Source organism: Centropristis striata, chromosome 19 (assembly GCF_030273125.1).
Source record: "Centropristis striata isolate RG_2023a ecotype Rhode Island chromosome 19, C.striata_1.0, whole genome shotgun sequence".
In the NCBI taxonomy this organism is placed as follows: Eukaryota; Metazoa; Chordata; class Actinopteri; order Perciformes; family Serranidae; genus Centropristis; species Centropristis striata.
In genome coordinates, this window is record NC_081535.1 from 18,685,947 (window position 1) to 18,706,665 (window position 20,719).

Sequence of the window (20,719 nt, forward strand, 5' to 3'; positions counted from 1 at the left end):
TTAAAAATACTGAAGCTTGTGCAATCCCTGATATGAGTGGGAATTGAGTTCCATTTATCTTCTGATCTGACTGAAAATGCTGATCAACCAAAATAATTTTGGAGCTGAACCCTTACCTCTGACTGATGCCCGGCTCTTCCTAGCATTGTCACTGCAAAATGACTCACATTGTTTAGTGGCGGTGGAGCAATATCGCAAATCAATTTGTCATCAGGCACATTGCTACTAAAAAAAGAAATCTGTCAAAGGTCAATAAATTGATGATGGCAGCTCCTTGGTTTCTTATCTAGACATTTCTCAGATTGTTTTTAAAATATTTATAATGGATAATTATACACACATTTAGAGTGCCTGGGACCAACTTGTAGCACAGTAAGATAAATGCGAGAAAAGGTAGTTGATGCCTAATATGCCTACATACAGACGGTGTCAAGTATTACACCAAGGTTTTTGGCATGAGGTTTAATGGAGTGGACAGGTTGTAAAATATATATTACATCACAACCATTAAGAACACTCAAAGAAATGTCTCTATGTCTATTTAGTCAGTTTACTCATTTCAGTTACATTTAAAATTTCCATCTAATTGAGTCAGGTGAATCTAACATCACAAAAAAAATAATAATTATGAAATTAAATCAAATAAAACTGAGATGAAAAGACTATAAGAAAATGAATCTTACTATACAGTTGGCTAAATTTACATTAAAACAGTTTGTTATTAATTTAATGACTGTTAATGCATTCAATTCATGAATTTATTTACAGTAATTACATACATTTTTATCAATGTAAAATATGTCAATTCTATTGGCTATAGTTAGATACATTCCTTACAGCCTATAAATCTCTATTTTATTTTATTTTATTACATTAATGGTGCTTTTTGATGAACTTTTTTTTAATTACTTGACTCAATTGGATGGAAATTTTTATATGAAATTGGAATGAGTGAACCTGACAAAGTAAACCAGTAATTTATTTGAGTGAAGTGAATGGTAGCATTGTTTTAGCATGTGATTGTTTGGGGCAGAATGATCACAGTGAACATCACAGGGTGCAGCTATACCTGATATTTGGTCAAAAGTTCTTTACATTACCTCAGTTTAACTTTGAGGCGGCCGATCGTCCGCTGTACAGGATGTATCATGTCCTTGGCACGACAAGTATGCTTATCTCATTTCCCGCAGTTTATCCACGCAGTCTGAGGATACAGGATGGAAAGATCGGAGTTGGACCACTGAACACCACGCCCACCACAAACAAAGGAGACAGTTGTTTAACAGGTCAATCCTGACACCATAGCCTACTATATGTAACCTTTTGATAGAAATTCAGCTGTTTTTAATTAAACTGGGGAAACACATTGCTTATACCAATGCTCATTGAGGTGTTACTCTTGTGTTTGTATTGGCAATTAAATTCTTTAATTATTCCACCATATCGATTGACTGAATGGCATTTTTCTTGAGGTGACCTTTGTCTCCACTTGGCCTCAGACGATATTGGAAACAGCTGGCAGCATTGTAACACAATGTCTGTATTTTGGATTAAATATGTTCCAAGGCCAGTTCTTCAATTGTTTAATATTTGTTCCAAACAATGACTTAAGTATATCAAAGTTGTTATCTGCTGATGTAATGATATTACTAATAATAACAGTCAAAGCAACAACAAAATGATTAATTTGAGTACAGAACGGCTCGTCAGCTTGACCTTTTGTTCACAAAAACAAACAACAGCTCAATTAATTTCCAATCAATGTGCGATTGATGACTACATATCGGGCTTTGACTTGATAATAATTCTGTTTTAATAAAATATACGTTTTAGTAAACTACATCTTTAAGATAAGATAAGATATTCCTTTATTAGTTCCACAATGGAGAAATTTTCAGTGTTACAGCAGCAGAAGTACAGTGCAAAAATAGAAAGAAGCAACAATGAAATAAAATAAACAGTTTACAAGCAATGTGATAATACAAGAAATATCAAAGTATTAACAATTTAAACAAAAAGAAATTTATAATTGGAGAAGAGCACATTGTGACTTTAAGGGCTTGAAACTCAAAGTTTATGACTTGTGACTTGAGTGCATTGACTTGAAGTACAGTGTAGAAATACTCTGTTACAAGTAAAAGTCCTGCATGTACTTCAACAAAAGCACAATGTTAGATTTATCCAACCGACATTTAATAAGTCTCAAAATTATAATAAAATAAATAAAACAACAGTAAATCCTCGCATTTTAATTTTCCATAAAATGCTTTTGCATTAAAAGACAATAACTGATTTCATGTTTTATCTGCCAAATCTAAGTTTGAAGTGTACCTAGTAACTAAATATGTCAGATAAATGTAATGAAATGTAATCTAAACATCTTGACATTTGAATTAATATTTGTGAAAATATTCTCACTGTCTCACAATTTAGTAGAAATCTAGACAACAATCGTTTTCTCACCGGTGTGGACACAGGTGTGCGTGATTCACCATGTGGCAGCAGACTTTTTGGAGCACATCCTGAGCTCTTTCCCAAGGCCATGAAGTTTTCTGTAAGAACGACAAAACACATGAAAACAGCAGACAGCACGCTTATCGTCAAACCTCAAACAAGGAGTCACAGTTTTCATTATGTCAAACGTTTTAAAAAGAAAAGAAAAAGTCACGCATTGATTTTCTGTCCACAGTGTGACTCATGTAAGATGTTTATCTGTTTTCTGTCATTTCGAATGATTAAGTTAAAGTTTAAATTATTGTGATGTATAAAAAAGGTTCATGGTTCATTTAGTGTCATTTTACAGCACAGGCTTGCACAAGAACTCACAGCTGGAAAAAAAAAAGCCTGTGAAAAGGTCAAACATACTGTTTTAATAGTCCAATGTATTATTTGATAAAGATGTGACACACAGTTGAAACTGTTATTGTTGCAGCCTGCAGATGCCTTGCAGTAACAGTGACAGATCAGTGAAATAAAGGTGTAAAAACAGACCTGTAATAGAACTTTATGTATTAACATGATGACAAATGTAATGACAAACTAAAAGGTTTATACTTTAGATCAGCCATTCTCAACCTTGGGGTTCTGGGGGTCGGCAAATAATTTTGGAAAAAATATAAATGCACAAAATTAATGTTAAATTACATAATTTCACACAGGGAGATGTTTTAGTTGTTGTCTACGTCATTATTTGTCCAAAATTCGTCTAGCTTCGTCGAGTTTGTATGATCTGAACTGTGCGCGTGAGATTCTGTTCAGTGAGCACAGCGGAAAAAATAAACAAACAAAAAGAAGAGAAAAATGGCGCGTTGTTGCTTTACCGCAGCTGCAGTTTCCTCTCTATGTCTGATGCTGGAAAAATGGAGTGATGGCTGCAAAGAAAAGCTCCAGACTTGGGTCAGCAGCAGCAGCAGCAGCAGCAGGGATCCCAAGATCTACGACTACCACCAGAAAGCCTAACGGGACCACCACCTGAAAAACGGAGGGCAGTGGGGCCGACGGCTAAGCTCCTTAAATATCAGCCCGACTTTTTGAAGTATGGCTTTTCGTGCATGACAAAAAACAACACAGAATATCCACAGTGTGTCATTTGCTCTGAAGTGCTGGCAAATGAAAGCTTGAAACCAGTAAAACTGATGAGACAAGAGGGGGTGGGGGTTCACGGAAAACATGCATGTTATATTGGGGGTCACGACTCAAAAAGGTTGAGAACCACTGCATTAGATAATAAATTAACCTTTATGTTGTGATTTATTGTAGGACAAAGACAAAGGTGCCTCTTTGGTTTCATTGTAGTTCATTGGGCTGATGTAAATCACTGTCAACTGTTATTGTTTCTCAGACAAATATAGAAGAGATTCATCATCTTCTGGGGACCATGAATACTTCCTGCCAAAATACTGCTAACATGTTCTAATAACAACCATTAATATATGGTAAATTGGCAGGTAATTGGTAGTTAATTAAAATCTTCACTGTTAAAAAATGAAATGATATTTTTGATATATTTATGATTTTCAGGTATTATTAGTAAGGCTATAATTTGTGAACAGTTTATTGTTATTTATAGATGCTTTTAAAAATGGGCAATCAATTTAATATTTATAAGATATTAAAATGATCAATTGCTACTTTATAATAGCCACCCAAATAATGTTAATGGTTGGTTTTATTATTTAAAAATAAATACTCGATATAGTCTCTAAAATCTTGTGTGAAACAATAAAAAAAAACCCACAAATCATAGAATTACTAACTTTCATTTGTAATTGTATTGTTTGTTAACAGAGAAATAACTTTTAACAAAGTTTAGTTAACTACCAATGTACCTTTTATTATTGATGGTTATTTTAAAGTGTGACCAAAACACTTTTTGTATTTTTTTATTTCTGATTTTTGTTCTTATGATAACACTGCAGGAAATGTCAAGAAGGGACACCAGACTCTGTAATTCATCCTTTTGGGAACCAGACCAAGTTTTCTCTGAATCTAGTATTTGTTGAGGGAGCTCAATCTAGACCAAAGTTCTTGAAAGAGAGACAGAAACACATCCTGGCATTGTCTCTCTTACTCTCATCTGGTTGAACTCTTATTTTTGGCATGCTGGTTTGAATATATCTGTACAAGGAAATTGTTAAAATTGTTTCACTGGCTCTTCTGCGTTTTTAAATATTCACATTTTGGAGGATTGAAAACAAACAGATATGACATTTGTTTCCTGGTACACTTATGTATGGACAGTAAAAGAGGGCTTTTATCTTATATCTAAATGTCTGAAACCCCACAAAAAAAGTATATAACACAGTTTTCACACTTATTTGAAAGAACTGAGAAAAGCCATGGGTTTCGGGAAACTCAATCAAACTCAGTCAAACTATCACTAGCACTTATTGCTGCACTAATGGCTCTCACTGCACTATACCTTGATTGTTTGCTTTTTTCTTCCTGTAAGTCGCTTTGGATAAAAGCTTCTGCTAAATGACTAAATGTAACTGTAACTATATTGAGATATTTAAGTATCTATTTCTGCAACTTACTGAAGAAAAACAGCCACAAGAAGTGGAGGAAAACATTGGGTTGTGAAAGGTATGTGTGGGATTTCCTTTTCTTTCTCCCCCTGTCCAAAGTCCATGTTGACAGGTGCCATGATGCAGCAATAATTGCATTTGTGTGTTTACACAATGATTTACATCGTCACCTGAAGCAGCTCCAACGCTCAGACCTACAGACCTCTAATAATCTGTTAAACAGTAAAAGTCAATGTCAAATTTACTGGTGTTTTTAAATCCAATTAACATACTTTTCTACTGACAGACAGTAAAGTAGCTTTCATTTGAAGTAGATCTAAGTACTTGTATTTCAACACTCGACATTTGGAGACAAAAAACTCCTACAAAATATTATTTATAGACTGTGATGAGATATTAAGTGATTGAGCATGTGTGGGGCTGGAAATAGCTCTTTAGACGTTTGACTCTGGAATGCAAAGCAGCTACACTTTAGAAAAACATCAGAGAGGTCAGCTGCCCACTTGACCTCTTAAACAGTGTCAGGAATCATAATTTCACAGCAGGAAGTCGATAATTTCTGGAAAACAGAGCAAAAAACAGCACTGTCTGACATATTTGATCAAAATTCAGTTAAGACCATTATTCATCTGAAATTTTGCCATCTGTTTTACCAAAAAAGATCATTATATCATAAAAAAACAGCATTTAAAAAGAGAGAAAAAAAAAACTGCAGTGACGCTAGCTAAGCTAGTTGAGGTTAGCTGGTGAAAGCTAGTTTACCTGACAGTTTTCTGTGATTAAAATCAAATTTAATGTTACATAAAGACAACAACTTAAAGCAACAATTGATTTGAAATAAAGCAACAGCTATAAACGGAAATTAACTTGAAAAGTAATCTAAGAGCAGGTAAATCAACCGTGCTATATGCTAATTAGCCTAGCTTAGCAGCGAAGCAGTAACTGTCTCATTCAATTGAACTAAATTAATATTTATTGTCCGTGGAGGAAAATTCTGGTGCAACAAATAAACAAAAAACAGGAAAATATGGGAGAAGCGTACTGTTTTCCTATGTATGACAACAAAAACAGTATCAACAACAAGTAACAAGGAATATAGTGTAGCCTAAACGCTAGCAACAAAAAGACACAAGTGATGGCACACATCAAGTTTGCAAAGTGCAATGAGTAAAAAAAGTGAACATATAAGAATACACAAAGTTCACAAAAGATAGCCTGTAGTTCATGATCAATAGCGTAAATCAGTAGAGATGATAGAGGTTTGTCTTTTAAATATAAATCTGTGAGACATCTTAACTAACCAGGCCTTCAAACATCGACCCATTAGGGACGAGGCTCTGTTGCTCGGAGGCGTTGTCATGATGAAACAGGAAAGGTAATTCCCCAAACTGTTTCCACAAAACCTTATGATTTATCCTATTTATCTTACTAATGAATCAAGCCTGAATCACCACAAAAGCCATCACACTAATATATTGAGTAATGGTACAGTAGGCCTATGTGTGCTAATACACTGTGATATAGCAAAGTAAACTATAAAATGCCCCTCTAAGGATATATTTATGATAATTATTAGGAATAGATCAACACTTATTTGCTTTCTTACAAAGTTTGATGGGAAAATTGGTACCACTGAGTTTCTGCTGGTTCCTGGCAAAATCAGCAGCGATGCAGGTGTTGTACTAGACCGTTGTGGTGAAGAGGGAGCTGAGCTGGAAGATAAAACTCTCTCAGGGCACAACAGCTACAGCCATAACACTGACGATTCAACTGCTCCCCAATTGACTTGCAGTTTTGTACAAACAGTTCTTATTATACAACCATGTGTCATCCATATGTAACATACTATTTATCAGAACTCAAGGATTGCCCCCAAACAAATTATCTGGGTGACTCCAGTAGGTCACTAAACCCAGACGATACTCTCATTCAACACCCTTTAAAACCATGGATTTTTGCAAAGAATAAATAGTACATTAATTAGCTTTTGTTTCCCCCTGTTTCCTGTCAAGTACAGCTGCCTCCAGGCTGTAGCTTGATTAATGGACAGATATGAGTGTGCTATCGAACTCACTGTCTGCAGGAAAGCAGGAGAGAAAGTTCCCAAAAAAGTTAAACTATTTTTTAGAGAAAAAAATAAAGATCTCATTAGTTGGAAAATTGGGAATAAATTCTTTGGCAGTTAATTGTGATGACAAGGAACTCCCTGTATTTTATACAAATAGTTTCCAGGTAACTGAATTTGAATAGTAACAGCCTACTTTATCAAACACCTGTGGCTGCAAATTCATGCAAAACAGATGCTTTTTATGTACTGCACGTCACATGAGGCTTGTTAGAGTGACACCCACGGATTAAATTGGCCAAATCCAGTGGCAAGTGTCTTCAAAGACGTGTTAGTGTGAATCATTTCTCTATAGATGGCTTCCAGAAAGAAAAAAACTGAATAAAACACTGTTCACTAAAGTGTAAGCCTTTGATGATAAGAATGCCAAGGTACAAACTGTGCTGGTTAAATTTCTCCTTATTTGATAAATGCTACCAAAGCCGCCCCCACGTTTCTCTTTCGCTGGAGGGAATATTTCATCAAACATTCAATCCAAGCGTTAAAAAGCCTCTCAACGTCCCATTACGGACACATTTCACAGTGAGCTTTGAAGTTCACCTGCACACCTGGAGGTGTAATAGAGATAACTTTATATAGGAACACACAGCCATCAATACAGCACACTTCAGCAATATTAGTTGCTCTGACGTCTTTCTCAGACACAATCATCTGTGCAGGTCTTAACAGTCACGCAGTTGTTGCAGCTCAGTGAAAGCCACTGCTTGGTATGTATGCAGAGCCAACAGAGGGCAGCAGCGCTCTGCAGCATCTCCTCCTCCTTTCCAATTAGCTGAATAAGCCAGCCTCTGACCTGCAATATGCTTGACAGGGTGGATACACTCTAATTTGTGGCAGTTTTCGCAAGCGACTAAGCAAGGGGTATTAAGGCAAAGACTTTGCCCTTTTACTCTGCACTGGTGCTCATGCTTATTACTGAACCGACCAGGGAAAATGTATTGCGTCAGAGCAGCTTTTAACCAAAATTCACCCCCGCTTGAGAAACAAAGCGGTTGTTAAACAATCAATGTATCTAAATGAATAAAGGCTTCATAAGAAGTGATATGGTTGTGCAACATGTCACAAGTGACCTTGCTTCAGCTCTGTTGTTGCTTCTCTTTCTCTCATCCTCGCTTGTAGGAGTGAACCATTAATGTAGAGATTTTATCTCTTACAGTTATAGGATGCCTCACGCCAGAGCATCAAAAATGTAAAAAAAAAAAAAGGAAGTTACCATAAATGCTATCCCTCCCATGATATCAAATATGTAAGGATGAACCTGAGCAACACTTGTGTGGGTCTCATGGTTCAAAAGTGTTGTTAGATGGCTAACAGAATTATTAATAATTATCATAAATAATTATTAATTATAATAAATGATATGACTCGATTTACTCAGTCATCTCTTGATTGGGGCAAACAGAGAAAATATAGCCAGTACACTTAAATCAGTCTCATAAAGTTACTAATCTATTAATTTGGAACACTTTATTATAACACAATTATAAATTTAACAATAACCTAATTATTAACCATGTTCATATTTAGTAGAGGTTGAAAGAAATTTTTTTTTTTTCATTGAAGAGGTTGGCATATTGTTTAGGGTTCACAGTGTACAACATTAAATGGACACCATTTGTATTCCAAAAAGGTATTTATTCTAAATAAATTAAGTAAAGCAAACAAAAACACTCAATCAATGGAGTATAGAGAGCTACAACGTCTGATCTAAGGTTATTTACAGTGCAAGCTTGCAAAAGAGGAAGTGTGTGTGTGTGTGTGTGTGTGTGTGAAGCTACATGTCTTCAGGACAAAGGGTCGTCGCTGTGAAGGTTGGCCTGGGCCATATGTTGCTGTACAAGCTTCTACAAAACTGTGTGTTTGAAAGTAAATTGAAAACCAATTTAAAGTATATTGTGTGTGAACCAGTGTGTGGAGGGGGTGTCAGAAGAAGGTATAGTTGCAGGCAGTCTTCCAATAATTTACTGTCCTGCAAATTAAGTTTTTGCTCATTCTAGTTCGCTGAGGAAGTCTTTCTAGCAGTTGCGATGAACGTGTGTTCAATAATCCAACTCTTGGGTGTGCAGATTAGACTGGGAGTTGTTTCAGAATCCCTTGTTGGAGAGGGAGGTTTTCGTCAGAAAAGCCTCAAACCTGAGATGCAGGGGTTCTCTGCTGGAGGTGAGGAATGAGTGGGGGCAGGTGAATCCAGGCCTCTGGGTCCCCTCCTAAGGGAGATGTCACTGAGGTGTCACTGCCAGCAGGCAGAGTAGAGAAAGAGAAAGAGGAGAGTGGAGCTCTGGCTCTTTACATTAGACCACCTGTGGTGTCAAAGGTCTCTTGACCAGCGAGGTGATCTGTTGGTGTCATAAATGCCAATCATCATGGCAAATGACAAATGAACCCAAGATTCACATGTGGCAAGATCCCAACTCTAAAAAGCACACAGGGTCTGCAGATCAGGTAGCATTATGCTTTAGTGGTTTATATTACCAAACACATTTAATTAGTACAAATCTGTCAACATGCACCAAATTCTGAGCTTATAGGGCTTTTTGGATTATCTGGCCTCGGGATGATTGCATGCTTTGCTTTGTTGATAATCAGCCTTGATCCTGAGAAGGAAGTTCTCCTCTGTGCTTTAGACAGTTCTGTCTCCCAGCTGTAGATAAATCATTTTTTCCCTGTCTTCTATAATTAATCACTTTTGTGAAATGTGGCTGCAAATGATTTCTTAGCCCAAGGCTTGAACTATTTCAAGTTAGAGCAAAATATACTTGAACAAGGTGGGGAAAATAGGGAACAAAGTAACAAGTAATACAGTAACTTTCAAAGCCATTGACTGGATATTTGGCTTTGAGTGAAGCCCGGAAACATCTTCTGTTCCTCCACGGGTCAATAATGTAGCACACTGAGTACTAACAAAAGTAACAAAAGTTATTCTTTCACTAATACAGGTTATCTCAGTTTTGATTGCAGAGACAGTTTGTCATTGAGAGCTGAACAGGTTCAGGGCATACCATTTCGGCCCCCTTCACCAAGCAGTCCTGCACTAACTCCCCATCACTGAACAGCTTACTATGCTAAGCAACTTGATGATATACCCAGCAGTTCATGTGTTACAGCTTCAGTTCACAAATCACAAGATTTGTCAAGACTGACAAATAAGTCTTAGTGAAACTGTTGACAATGGCTTATCTTCTCAAGGAAAAATTCCACAACAGCAGAACAATAAATAGCTGATACACTTTCTGGCTAAATGATATTGCACTTCACACCCATATGGCCTTTACTATTATTATTAGTTTATTTAAAAGGGGACAGTGCAATTTCATAAAACACATGATTATACATGGTTAAAAAAGCCAGAGTTAGCCAGAAGGCTAGTTTTCATCTGTAGTCCCCTGGCCATGATGTAAAAAAGCAGAGAATTACGAAACAAAAAACAAACAAACAAAAAAAAAAAGAAAAAAAAACAAGAAAAAAAAACGTACAATATACAAAATACATATACAAACACTTACGATACGATTAAGAAAAAATACAACATCACAACATAACATTTTATCATAACATCAAAACAACACAACAGGCTTATCTTTTAGTGTTGGCAGCTGTAGGTGTTGATAAGCCACAATTTCAACTTTTTTGTAAAGGCCTTGTATGTTGTCAGCAGTTTAACCTCCTCAGGTACTGAGTTCCACACACTTGCACTCCTTACTGACCAGGCCGACTTACTGAAAGTGCTCCTGCGCAGAGGAATATAACAGTCACCTCTGACAGAGCCTCGAGTAACACGCTCAAGGCTGTTTCTTTGGCTGATGAACTCTTGTAGAGGATCTGGAGCCAGTTTATGCAGGACTTTATAGGTCAGTTTTAAGTCTGCAAATGTTTGAAGACTGTCCCAATTTAAAATACTGTATTTTTTAAAAATTGCACAGTGATGATAGTGCCTAGGTTTTTTATCCATAACTTTAATTGCTTGTTTATACAAGATTTCCAATGGTTTCTTTGAACACTGACCAGCCTGGGACCAGCTGGTTAGGCAATAGTTAAAGTGGCTAAAAATCATTGAATGCAAATACATTTTTGCAGCTTCAGTTGACATTTCATTTCGAATTGCACGAAAATTTGCAAGATTAAACTTGATTTTTTTACACAATTTGCCAATATGGGCTTTAAAAGAAAGCTCTGAATCTATTATTATACCAAGATATTTATATTGCCTGACAATTTGTAGTCTTTCTCCATTAACATGTATGTCGGGGTCAGATGATACTCTATTTGTTTTAGTGAAATACATGCCGACAGTTTTAGAAGTGTTTAGCTGCAGACAGCACTCCTGCAACCAAGTTGTAACACAGGACATTGTATTAATGAGTTTAGCAGCAACAGTGTCTTTGGTGGGACCATGAACAAAGAAAACCGTATCATCTGCATACATTAAGCATTCAGCCTCCGGACAAACAGTGGGCAAATCATTAATATAAAGACTAAATAAAAGGGGGCCTAATATTGACCCCTGAGGGACACCGGAGGTTAGCCTAAGAGAGTCAGATCGGCAATTATTAACCGATACAGATTGTGTTCGATCATGCAGATATGATTCAATCCAGCTCACAACGCTTTGAGAGAAGTTAAATTTTAAGAGCTTAGTAAGAAGAACAGAATGATTTACTGTATCAAATGCTTTCCTGAGGTCCAAAAACACCGCCCCTACAACTCCACCCTTATCGAGAAAGAATTTTATTTTCTCAATAAAGAGGCATGTAGCCATTTCAGTGGAATGCTTGGATCTAAAACCAAACTGCATGGCATGGAGAGAGGGGGAGCTGCTGTTTAAGTGATGGACAATCTGCTGTGCCACCCATTTTTCTGCGATTTTGGAAATAGCCGGAAGAATGCTTATTGGGCGATAGTTATGCAAGGAAGTTGAGTCACCGGATTTAAAAACAGGGGTGACAATAGCAGATTTCCAGGCCTTTGGGAAGTGACCAAATGAGATTGAAAGATTAATAATTGAGGCAATAGGAGTGGCGAGAGCTGAACCTAGATCTTTAAGCATGTTCGGGTCCATTCCAAAAACGTCCTTTGCTTTAGATGGTTTAAGCGATCGAATTAAATCGATAACTTTAGTCTCAGTAATATTTGTAATAGTAAAGGACTGCGTTGCAGGCAATGCTGTCAGGATCCTAGTGTTTCTCCCTGTTTTCCCTCCCCTTTTGTGGGCGTATGTCTTGTCTTGGTTTCCCTGTCTTCTGTGTGTGTGTTTGTCTGGAGCTGGGCGGAGCTGGAGTTACCACCTACCTGCACACCTGCTCACCATCAGCCATCTTCAATCAAGCCACCTGCCAACTATCAGCCACCTGCACACCTGCTCACCATCAGCCATCTTCAATCAAGCCACCTGCCAACTATCAGCCACTTCCACTCTCCCCTGGATATAAGCCTGGTTCAGTTCAGCACTCGTCGCCAGATTGTCAACTTTGCTCAGTAATAGTGAGACGAACTTTGGCTCTGTAGTTCTCGTTATTTATAGATATTCTTGCTTGCTAATCCCACCGAATTCTCTGTCCTCAGTTCCTGCCCTTGCCTGCTTCCCCCCCGGACTCTTACAACTACCTCTGCTCCAGCTCCAGCCCCAGCACTGCACCGCTCCAGCTCCAGCTCCAGCTCCAGCCCCAGCTAACTCCTTCACCTTCATTAAAGAGATTTTTGTTGCAACTCTTTCGTTGACTCAGTGTCTGCATCATAGGTCCAGTTCTAGTCAACCATGACAGAACAATCTGGCCATGACATGGACCCTGCAGACCTCGGCTCTGAAGCACACCCCGTCCAGCGAGCTGTCAGTCATCAGGGTGTGATCATTGGACAACACGAACACAGCATTCGCGTCCTGTCCGCGGACAACCAGGCTCTTGCGCAGCAAGTATCTTCATTAACCGCACAGGTTTCAGCTCTACTCTCCGCTTTTTCATCAGCTTCAACTGCTTCTGCCCATCCTGCAGCCTCTGCTCCACCAGCACGGCAGGATTCCCGGGCGACGGACCCAGATCCTTATTCAGGTCAGCCAAGTCTTTGTCGAGGTTTTTTGTTCCAGTGTACGTCTGTTTTTCAGTTAAAACCCACATCATTCACCTCAGACACCTCCCGGATTCAGTATATTTGTGGTCTGTTAAGGGGCAGGGCTCTGGCATGGGCTGAAGCCAGGTTTTCCCGGCAAACATTTAATGACATGAGTTATGGTGATTTTGTTGAGGAGTTTAAAGGTGTGTTTGACCACCCGGATTACCAGTCTGATGCCTCCATGCGCCTAATGACCCTCTCTCAAGGACTACGTCCAGTTTCCGATTATACCATTGACTTCTGGACTCTGGCTGCTGAGGTGGATTGGACTGATGATGCCTTGAAGACAGCCTTCAACACCCCATTAGGTCATTTTGAGTATTTAGTGATGCCGTTCGGTCTCACCAATGCCCCAGCCGTTTTTCAAGCTCTTGTCAATGACGTTCTAAGAGACTTCCTGAATAGGTTTGTGTTCGTCTATTTGGATGACATTCTCATTTTTTCTCAGTCCATAGAGGAACACCAGGAGCATGTCCGCCTCGTTTTGCAACGGCTGTTGGAGAACAGATTATTCATCAAGGCTGAGAAGTGTGAATTCCACGCCAGGGAGGTCAGTTTTTTGGGCTTCATTGTTGGCGAGGGACAACTTCAAACCGACCCAGAAAAGGTGAGAGCTGTGGCAGAGTGGCCAGTTCCAGAGAACAGAAAGCAACTACAGAGGTTCTTGGGGTTTGCAAATTTCTATCGGCGATTCATCCGGGATTTCAGCCGTGTGGTCATCCCTCTAACTCGCCTCACTTCCTCTTCTGTGCAGTTTTGTTGGACTCCCGAAGCAGACTCGGCCTTCTCCAAGTTGAAAGGTCTGTTCACCTCAGCGCCAGTCCTCATCCAACCTGATCCAGCACAACAGTTCGTCGTGGAAGTGGACGCATCTGATATGGGAGTCGGGGCGGTGTTATCCCAGAGGCGAGAGCCAGACGGTAAACTTCATCCCTGTGCCTTTTTCTCTCGACGTTTGACCCCGGCCGAGAGGAACTATGACATAGGCAATCGTGAGTTACTGGCTGTCAAGATGGCTCTCGAGGAGTGGCGGCATTGGCTGGAGGGATCCGAGCTGCCATTTATGGTCTGGACCGACCACAAAAACCTTGCCTATATCCAGTCGGCTAAGCGTCTCAACTCCAGGCAGGCCCGCTGGTCCCTCTTCTTCAGCCGCTTCAGCTTCACCCTTACTTACCGTCCTGGCTCCCGCAATATCAAGCCGGATGCTCTGTCTCGGCAGTTTAGTGCTGAGGAGACGTCAACTGAGCCCGAGACCATCCTGTCTGCCTCTCAAGTGGTGGCACCCATTACCTGGGAGATAGAGTCTCAGATCCAGGAGGCACAACGCACCCAGCCAGACCCCGGAGGAGGCCCTCCCAACAGGCTGTTTGTTCCTGATTCCGTCCGGTCCTCAGTTCTTCAGTGGGTGCATGCCAGTAAGTTCTCTTGCCATCCTGGAATCAACCGAACTTTATCCCTCCTCAAACGTCACTTCTGGTGGCCTACGATGGATAGGGATACTAGATCCTATGTCCTAGCCTGTTCCGTCTGTGCCCGTGGTAAAGCCTCCCACTCATCTCCTGCTGGTCTGCTCTGTCCTCTACCTGTTCCCGGTCGCCCATGGTCCCACATTTCTGCTGACTTTGTCACTGGTCTCCCAGCTTCCCAGGGTAACACAGCCATACTTACCATTGTTGACCGCTTCTCCAAGGCTGCACATTTCATAGCCATCCCCAAACTGCCCACAGCCAAAGAGACTGCTGAGATACTTACCACCCATGTTGTTCGCCTCCATGGCATCCCTGTTGACATTGTTTCTGACCGGGGACCGCAGTTTACATCACAGGTATGGCATGCTTTCTGTCAGGGCCTAGGTGCAACAGTCAGTTTAACCTCTGGTTTTCATCCTCAGTCGAATGGACAGACGGAACGGGCAAACCAAGACCTAGAGGCCTCTCTGCGCTGCATCACTGCCTCTAACCCCTCTGCCTGGGCTTCCTTCCTCCCATGGATTGAATACGCCCATAATTCCTTGGTCAGCTCTGCCACAGGTATGTCACCTTTCGAAGCATCACTTGGGTATCAGCCTCCTCTGTTTCCCTCCCAGGAGGAAGAACTTTCAGTTCCTTCAGTTCAGCATCATCTCCGTCGTTGTCAACACATCTGGAACAAGACCCGAGCCGTTCTTCTCCAATCTTCTGCCAAGACCAAACAAGCAGCCGACAAACACCGCCTCCCAGCCCCCCAGTATCACACAGGTCAGTCAGTTTGGTTATCCTCAAAGAATATCCCGCTCAAGACAGATTCCCGGAAACTGTCCCCCCGTTACCTTGGTCCATTCGAAATTGTCAAGATAATCAATCCCTCTGCTGTTCGCCTCAAGCTCCCCAAGTCCCTCCGTGTCCATCCCACCTTCCATGTTTCTCAGTTGAAGCCTGTCCGCAGCAGTGACCTTTGCCCTCCACCCGCTCCTCCCCCTCCTCCCCGGATCATTGATGATCACCCTGCGTATACGGTGCGCAGGCTCCTGGACGTGCGCCGCAGAGGAAGGGGGTTCCAGTATCTGGTTGATTGGGAGGGATATGGCCCAGAGGAGCGGGCTTGGATCTCTCGGGCCCTCATTCTCGACCCGGATATGGTGAGGGACTTTCACAATGCCAATCCTACCAAGCCTGGGGGTCGCCAGGAGGCTCCCATTGGAGGGGGGGTACTGTCAGGATCCTAGTGTTTCTCCCTGTTTTCCCTCCCCTTTTGTGGGCGTATGTCTTGTCTTGGTTTCCCTGTCTTCTGTGTGTGTGTTTGTCTGGAGCTGGGCGGAGCTGGAGTTACCACCTACCTGCACACCTGCTCACCATCAGCCATCTTCAATCAAGCCACCTGCCAACTATCAGCCACCTGCACACCTGCTCACCATCAGCCATCTTCAATCAAGCCACCTGCCAACTATCAGCCACTTCCACTCTCCCCTGGATATAAGCCTGGTTCAGTTCAGCACTCGTCGCCAGATTGTCAACTTTGCTCAGTAATAGTGAGACGAACTTTGGCTCTGTAGTTCTCGTTATTTATAGATATTCTTGCTTGCTAATCCCACCGAATTCTCTGTCCTCAGTTCCTGCCCTTGCCTGCTTCCCCCCCGGACTCTTACAACTACCTCTGCTCCAGCTCCAGCCCCAGCACTGCACCGCTCCAGCTCCAGCTCCAGCTCCAGCCCCAGCTAACTCCTTCACCTTCATTAAAGAGATTTTTGTTGCAACTCTTTCGTTGACTCAGTGTCTGCATCATAGGTCCAGTTCTAGTCAACCATGACAAATGCAGGGTATTCTCTCCTTTGTTTTATTGTAAATGTATCTGAAATTTCTGACACAGACTCAATGAAGTAGTTGTTGAAAGCATCAGCTATCACTTGAGGTTCTGTCAAGATAATTCCATTTAAGTGAATTTGCATTAGTTTTGTTTTGGTTTTTTTTGGGGAATCACCCAATAGTTTTTTAATATAATTCCAGGTTATTTTAGAGTTCCCCCTCGCACTATTCAACGCAGTGATAAAGAAATCAGCTTTAGATTTTCTAATTTCTTTCACTACCCTATTTCTCAACGAAATAAATTGGTGCCTGTTATGTCCCAATTTGACTGACAGCTTCAAAGAGTGATCTCGTTCTTTCATGAGTTCCAGAATAGATTTATTTAGCCAAGGAAGGCCATTCTTTCTGGCTTTTAGTTTAGTTATCCGTGTAAATTGCATAATAATTTGTTGTATTTTGTTGGCCATATTAGAACAGTCCATATCTAAGTTTTTACCAGTGAGCAATTCATCCCAGTTTACTTCTTTGATTGAATCTTGGAAATTTTGTTGTTCCTGTTTTGGTATTCTATAGAGTTCAGTAGCAGCCAGAGGTTTGAAACGCTTTTTATTTAATTTTCTTGCGACCATTATAAGATTGTGATCAGACATTCCTGTGACCATATTGTATGACTTCAAGATCCTTTCTGGCATATTAGTAAAAGTTAAATCAATCTGGGTGCTGGTGGAGTTTGTAATTCGTGTAGGGCCATTAATTACCTGAGTCATATCCATATCATCCATGACCTTTTTCAAATTTTTCCTAGCTTTGTTAACTTCCCAATTAACATTTAAGTCACCCATTATTATCACCTCTTTTGCAAAATTTAGTTGTTTCAATAAAATTTCCAGCTTTTCAAAAAAATCCACATTTGAAGAAGGAGGCCTATAAATAACTACAAGAATAAAAGACATTTGCTGTGACAAGGAAACAGTTAGTCCAGAAAATTCTAATCCAATCTCATCTGTGACATGTATCTCATTACAATTAAAAGTATCCTTTGCATAAATCATAACACCTCCTCCCCTTGAACCCTGTCTGTCTTTTCTGAAAATGTTATAACCAGGTACAGATAGTATTGCTGAAGGCGAAGATTCACAAAGCCATGTCTCAGATAGGCAAAGGAAGTCAATATTAGAGTCAGTGAGAAGGTGATGGACCTGATCACTTTTTGTTAGAATACTTCGTATATTTAAGTGTGCACAAAGAATGCCTTTTGGTTTATGTGTTGAATCCCATATTAATTTAGAGTTATTAACGGTTTGAAACACCCTGAACTTCCGGTGTTTTAATATTGCAGGATTTGGTAGCCTCCTGTTTCTTTTATGGGCAATGTTTGCATATGGCTTTGCACTGCTAGCTTCCACATCAGCCAAAAGACCTCCACCTACCGTTGGCCCAGTTAACAAGGGTGGATGCCCAGCTAACGGCAGTGTGGATCCAGGTAGCAAAGGTGAAAGCCTAGCTGGCAATGGTGAGGGCCCAGCTAGCAGTGATGGAGGTCCAGGTAGCAGTGGTGAAGGCCCAGGTAGCAGTGGTGAAGGCCCAGGTAGCAGAGGTGGAGACCCAGCTAGCAGAGGTAGAGGCCCAGCTAGCAGAGGTAGAGGCCCAGCTAGCAGAGGTGGAGGCCCAGCTAGCAGAGGTGGAGGCCCAGGTAGCAGAGGTGGAGACCCAGCTAGCAGAGGTGGAGACCCAGCTAGCAGAGGTAGAGGCCCAGCTAGCAGAGGTAGAGGCCCAGCTAGCAGAGGTGGAGGCCCAGCTAGTAGAGGTGGAGGCCCAGCTAGCAGTGATGGAGGTCCAGGTAGCAGTGGTGAAGGCCCAGCTGGCAGAGGTGGAGACCCAGCTGGCAGAGGTAGAGGCCCAGCTAGCAGAGGTGGGGGCCCAGCTAGCAGAGGTAGAGGCCCAGCTAGCAGAGGTAAAGGCCCAGCTAGCAGAGGTAAAGGCCCAGCTAGCAGAGGTGGAGGCCCAGCTAGCAGAGGTGGAAGCCCAGCTAGCAATGGTGAGGGCCCAGCTAGCAGTGATGGAGGTCCAGGTAGCAGTGGTGAAGGCCCAGGTAGCAGAGGTGGAGACCCAGCTAGCAGAGGTGGAGGCCCAGCTAGCAGAGGTGGAAGCCCAGCTAGCAATGGTGAGGGCCCAGCTAGCAGTGATGGAGGTCCAGGTAGCAGTGGTGAAGGCCCAGATAGCAGAGGTGGAGACCCAGCTAGCAGAGGTGGAGGCCCAGCTAGCATAGGTGGAGGCCCAGCTAGCAGAGGTGGAGGCCTAGCCAGCAGTAGTGGAGGCCTAGCCAGCAGTAGTGAGGGCCCATCCAGCAGTGGTGGAGGTCCAGATAGCAATGGCAAAGATCCAGGCAGCAACAGTGAAGGCCCAGCTAGCAGTGGTGGAAAGCCAGCTTGCAGTGGTAATGGCCCAGTTAGCAGAGGCAAGGGCCTAGCCAGCAGCAACATCGGTTGAGCTAGCAAAATTGTTAGCCCAGCTGCCCGAGGTGAAGGCCCCATTAACAATGATGTTGGCCCAGCTAGCGAAGGTGAAGGCCCAGCTGGCACTGGCCCAGGGTTTAGTTCAACATCACCAGCCAAAAGAAGTATCAGCAAGATATTAAAGATACCAGAGAATGGTTTGCCTGTAACAGCCTTTTCCTGCTCACCTGGGGGTAGCCTAGCATGGCCATAGTCCAGTACCTGTGTGAATAACATGTGCTGACTCCATTTGGCTGGATACAAGGTTAGAGTGTCCCTTTTTCTTAGACAAGTTGAACTTTATAGGAGATAAAGGGTTATCCAAGCAACAGAAGAATACATTGATAGCACAATCCAAGGTCCAATTTGCTTTTTGGATGACTTTTTAAGCAAACACTCAGGACTTGCCCAACTGTGTGTCTGCACCCTGGCAGCCATCTTCTGCCTATTTTAAATGAACATACTGAAGTATGTTCATTTAAAATAGGCAAAGCACTAGCTATTTTGGAATTTATGTTTCTTTTAGACTTACCTTTCTTTTTATACTACTATATAGTGTATACAAGTAGTCAATAAATAACAGGCAATTTACAGTTTGAAAGGGTTGTGTTTAGTTACTATTAACTTGAAATAAAAGCGTTATATTATTCAGTACACCAGTGGTACTGGAATTTGTTTACTGTGATATGCAGTTTTTGCTGACAGGCAAAATAAAGAGATAATTTTCAGAGAAAATAAGTTGATCCAAAAACTGAGGGTTACCTGCATGGTTGCACCCCTAATGTTTAAATGTCAGTTTTAGTGTGAGTGTAAGTGTGCTGTGGTGTGCAGCCGTTAGAAATCAACAGTAGTCATTGAGAGCGAATAGAGTGATAAAATATATTAACTCAAAAATTCACTTTTTTTTTTGCCAGAATTCATCACATGCCTTATTTCCAGCAACAGTGTTGCTTTTAGTTGTAACAATTATTCATATTCTTCATTGAATTGGGCATAAGGCTCCCAACTCTCCCTTTTATGTGAATGCACACAGAGCCTGAAGAGGAAAGCCTCGGTTATCTAAGAGAGTTGATAACCACCTTCATGATACCATTTATCTGAGATTACAGTGGTTAGGCTTAGTGAAGTAACAAAATATATCCTGGGTATGTTGCATAGTACAGGGCTCAGGTGACCTTTGATTTAGTGTTGAAGTAAATGTTTTATTTTTGGTTTGTTTAATAAGTGCTGTTTTTTTTAAATGAGACTTCAACTCTTTTTTATTTGCCAATGAAAATTTTAATATTTAATATATTTTTTGTGAAGAAAATTGTTGCTATTTAACATAAATACTGAAAGTAATAAAATACGGTGGGCACATACATACAGACGCATCTGCATTAATTGGGTGAGTAACTGAAACACAATAATTCTGTAATTATTTTGTGGGTGAAGTATTCCTTTAAAGATGCGTCTCTGGGGCACACAAAGAGGATTTTATCCACATCTGGTTTTGTTTTGCTCATTTGAAACTTAAGTTTCTTGTTACAGATGGTATCACTTGAGTGAGAGCTTTAGTTTCGTGACTTGTGAGAGATAATTTAGCTGCAAGCTGTAATCATCTGTTGTGTTGCTTAATGTGGGTAAGTGACTGTCACAACACAGAAGCCTCCTCTTCAAACGTGGAAATGTCAGCCGACAAAT

At 41.0% G+C, this 20,719-nt stretch overlaps 1 protein-coding gene across 1 annotated transcript; it reads right to left on the minus strand.

The window, feature by feature from the left end:
- Positions 1-1,048: 1,048 nt before the first annotated feature.
- LOC131992219 (basic proline-rich protein-like) lies at positions 1,049-20,091 on the minus strand. The gene is made up of 3 exons (XM_059357708.1): positions 17,972-20,091; positions 2,464-2,552; positions 1,049-1,204 (listed from the first exon to the last, which is right to left on the minus strand). Exons 1-3 carry the CDS (start codon positions 19,271-19,273, stop codon positions 1,192-1,194), a joined length of 1,404 nt encoding a protein of 467 aa, XP_059213691.1. The 5' UTR covers positions 19,274-20,091; the 3' UTR covers positions 1,049-1,191.
- Positions 20,092-20,719: the final 628 nt, after the last annotated feature.

Bases quoted from the DNA above. Each gene is read 5' to 3' on its own strand.
- LOC131992219 (XM_059357708.1), bottom strand. From the start codon at position 19,273: ATGTTATTCACACAGGTACTGGACTATGGCCATGCTAGGCTACCCCCA. The intron at 2,553-17,971 runs GTAGGTGGAGGT...TCGTTCTTACAG, and splicing joins CCTTGTTAACTGGGCCAACG to AAAACTTCATGGCCTTGGGA.